At 32.7% G+C, this 2,881-nt stretch overlaps 2 protein-coding genes across 6 annotated transcripts in view; one reads left to right on the top strand and one right to left on the bottom strand.

Moving 5' to 3' along the window:
• The window catches only part of LOC118740730, a 226,132-nt gene that overhangs the window by 56,502 nt on the left and 166,749 nt on the right, over nt 1-2,881 (bottom strand). The window lies entirely within an intron of this gene.
• Nucleotides 143-2,881, top strand: part of LOC118740731 (polypeptide N-acetylgalactosaminyltransferase 5-like) — a 42,792-nt gene continuing 40,053 nt past the window's right edge. For 2 of the 3 annotated variants that reach the window (XM_036472388.1, XM_036472386.1), the window contains exon 1: nt 143-1,407. In XM_036472388.1, the coding sequence (XP_036328281.1) occupies nt 1,228-1,407 (180 nt within the window). In that variant the 5' untranslated portion in view covers nt 143-1,227. The remainder of the gene's footprint in view (nt 1,408-2,881) is intronic. The other variant, XM_036472387.1, reaches the window with a different exon arrangement.

Genomic DNA, 2,881 nt, shown 5'->3' with positions numbered 1-2,881 from the left:
AATAAAAAAAAATTAAAATTAGAAGTTAAAAAGAAAACTTTAAAAACGAAAAATATTAAAAATTAAAAAATATTTTTTTTTTAACTTAAAAATTAAAAATAAAAAAATATAAATTAAAAACAAAAAAATATAAATAAAAAAATTAAAAATTTTAACAAAAATGTTAAGATTAATCAAATTTAAACAGTCGATAAACAAATTGAGGCATTTCGATATGTAAATTAGTTCAAAACCACGCGAACTCTAAAACTGCGAACGAACCGTTCCGCCGATCGATCAGCGTTAACGCATTCATTGCTAAAACAGCCACGCAAACGAAAATTCCCAAGCTTAATGTAAGTATGTATATGTACATACTACATACGAAGTGTTGAAAGCAAAAGCCAAAGCAACCCAAAACCATACAACAACTTAGTTTCGAGCATAAAAGCAATAAATTAATTAACATTTGTAGGAAAGCGATGATCACCCACAAAACCGAAAATAAACGTTCACTTTCACAGCCAAAATGCCTCTAGCGCTGTTGTGGATCGTGAACCACAGTGTTAGGCAGATAAACGCTTAGAAAAGCAAATGACAGCCAAACAAAATTTTATTTAGTTTTCGAAAACAAAAAGCAAAAACAACAAAAACTCCTCAGCCAACTTATCTCAAACCGGAAGAATTCTGCATATCTAAATCATACACCAGCCGCGCCCTGATAAAGTTAACAGTTTTTGTTTCCAGTTAACAAATCAAGCGTCTCGAAACGAACGTCGACAATCAACAAACGCCCATCGAGCGAACACTCACTCACACCATAAAAAAAAAATAACAACGCCACCGGAAAGCATGCCACAACTGCCAACACAATTCAAAAACACTTTTACCTGTACTCGTACTTCGTCAAGTTGAATGCCGCCAACGCGTGACATTAGCGATAACAAAAGCTGAACTTTTAATAATTGAAATATTTGCTTTAATTTTGTTGCTGAAATAATTGTGTGCACATGTTTTATGTTTTCTCTCCCAACAGCCTTTTAGTTTTTGGTTTTTATACTTGGTGCTTTTAAAGTTTAAATTAATTTTCTAAAAGTGTAAATGCACTTCAAAACGAAAACGAAATAGCAATAAAATAATTAACCAGCGCGCAGACCACGTCAGGCCACACCACACCACACCATACCACACCACCCAACATTACCACCGCCACGTACTCCGCAAACAAAACGAAAATATATTTCCATTATGTCCACAATGAATTTCACGCGTAAACTGCGCGGTCGCATGCGCTCGAATACCTGCCGCATTGTGTTGCTCACCTCGCTGGTGTGGGTGATTGTGGATTTCGTACTGATCGCACACTATTCGGATTGCATTGGACGCGATGGTTGGCGGTGTAAGCGGCCGGGAGAATACGATGTGGAGGTGAGTTGAAAAGTTTGCTATTTGAATTGAAATTCTTTTTATAATGAAATGCTGATAAAAAAAATGCAGTCGCATATCTTTAATATGCATGTATAAATTGAGAGTAGATTGTGATACAAATTTGCATATCTTCTAAAAGTATTTAGAACCAGGTTAAGCTGGCTTCTGTAATCCAATTAATCAGTAGCAACGAATCTATATATATAATACGCGAAGGGATTTTTTGTCTCTTTTCAGGAGTCAAATTAAAGGGCTTAAGGTTTTACTTTTTCGAAAAGAGTTGCCACCTGTTAAGAAGTTAAGCTCAACTTATTTACAAAGTTAAATCAATTGTTACAATATTCGTATTGGTGGAAATGGGTTTGAAAAGGCTTTATATCTTAACGACGTGTAGGAGGGTTGCCACATGCTTCAAAAATGTAATTCAATTTTAATTAAGGGAATTTCGTAAGTGAATAAGGTATCACTATATGTGGGTGTAAGGCAATAGAGGTTTAAGAAAGTAGCAGTTTGCAAACATTTTGAAGAGGGTTGCCACCTACTGGAGAAGTCGAATTAAATTATTTTATACCCAAGTTATATAAAATATTAAAAATGCATGTCAAATAAAAAAGTTTTAAGAAATATTTAGTTTGACAATTTGAAATATTTTGTGTGGGGGCCACACAGTTTAAAAGGTTAAATTAAAATTATTTAATAAATGGGTTTAAAATCCTTTATTTCATAACTATATTTAGGAGGGTTAAAAAACGAGTTAAAAAAATGCAACTTAATTCATCAGTTACTTGAAATACTTAAAACAATGTCAGACGGAAAAAAGTTTTAGGAAATTTTAGTTCGAAGAAATCTTTACATTCATCACTTAGAATTTTTTAGAGTGTCAAAAGAGAGCTGCCGCCTGTTGAAAAAATTCAATTTGAAATTATTTAATAAGTTCAATGGATTTTCAAAAGATGGGTTTCAATCAAAATAGGTTTGAAAATAATTTATTTCTAAACTGTATTTAGCAGAGTTGCCATGTGCTTGAAAAATCAAATTCAACTGAGTTCATCAGTTAATTGAAATATGTATAACAATGTCAGACGTTAACAAGATTTTAGTTTGAAAATACTTTTAAAGGGGTTGGCACCTGTTGGAAAAGTCGAATGTATTTTACTTATACACAACCTACACAAATGAAATATCGAAGTATTAGTGTCAAGCGAAAGAGTATTAAGAAAACTTTAGGCTGATAATATTTTTAATTAGGGTTGCCATCTATTTTTTTAAGGTCATCACATTTGCACTGTTATTTCGAATTTCCAAAATTAGAAGTCACATTAAAAAACTGGGATTCTACATAGATGTGCAATAAGGTTTTATGTTTCGAAGCTATAAACTTTTTAGCGGTACAGGGAGAATTTAATTTAATTTAAAGAAATGGAAAATGACACCATGGGAGACCTCTCACCACTCAGAAATGGTTCAGATGAAT

This window comes from Rhagoletis pomonella, unplaced genomic scaffold (genome assembly GCF_013731165.1).
Source record: "Rhagoletis pomonella isolate Grant_MI unplaced genomic scaffold, Rhpom_1.0 Rhpom_scaffold_00006, whole genome shotgun sequence".
In the NCBI taxonomy this organism is placed as follows: Eukaryota; Metazoa; Arthropoda; class Insecta; order Diptera; family Tephritidae; genus Rhagoletis; species Rhagoletis pomonella.
Note: the sequence above shows the minus strand (reverse complement) of the source record. Positions and strands in the feature narration are given on the sequence as shown.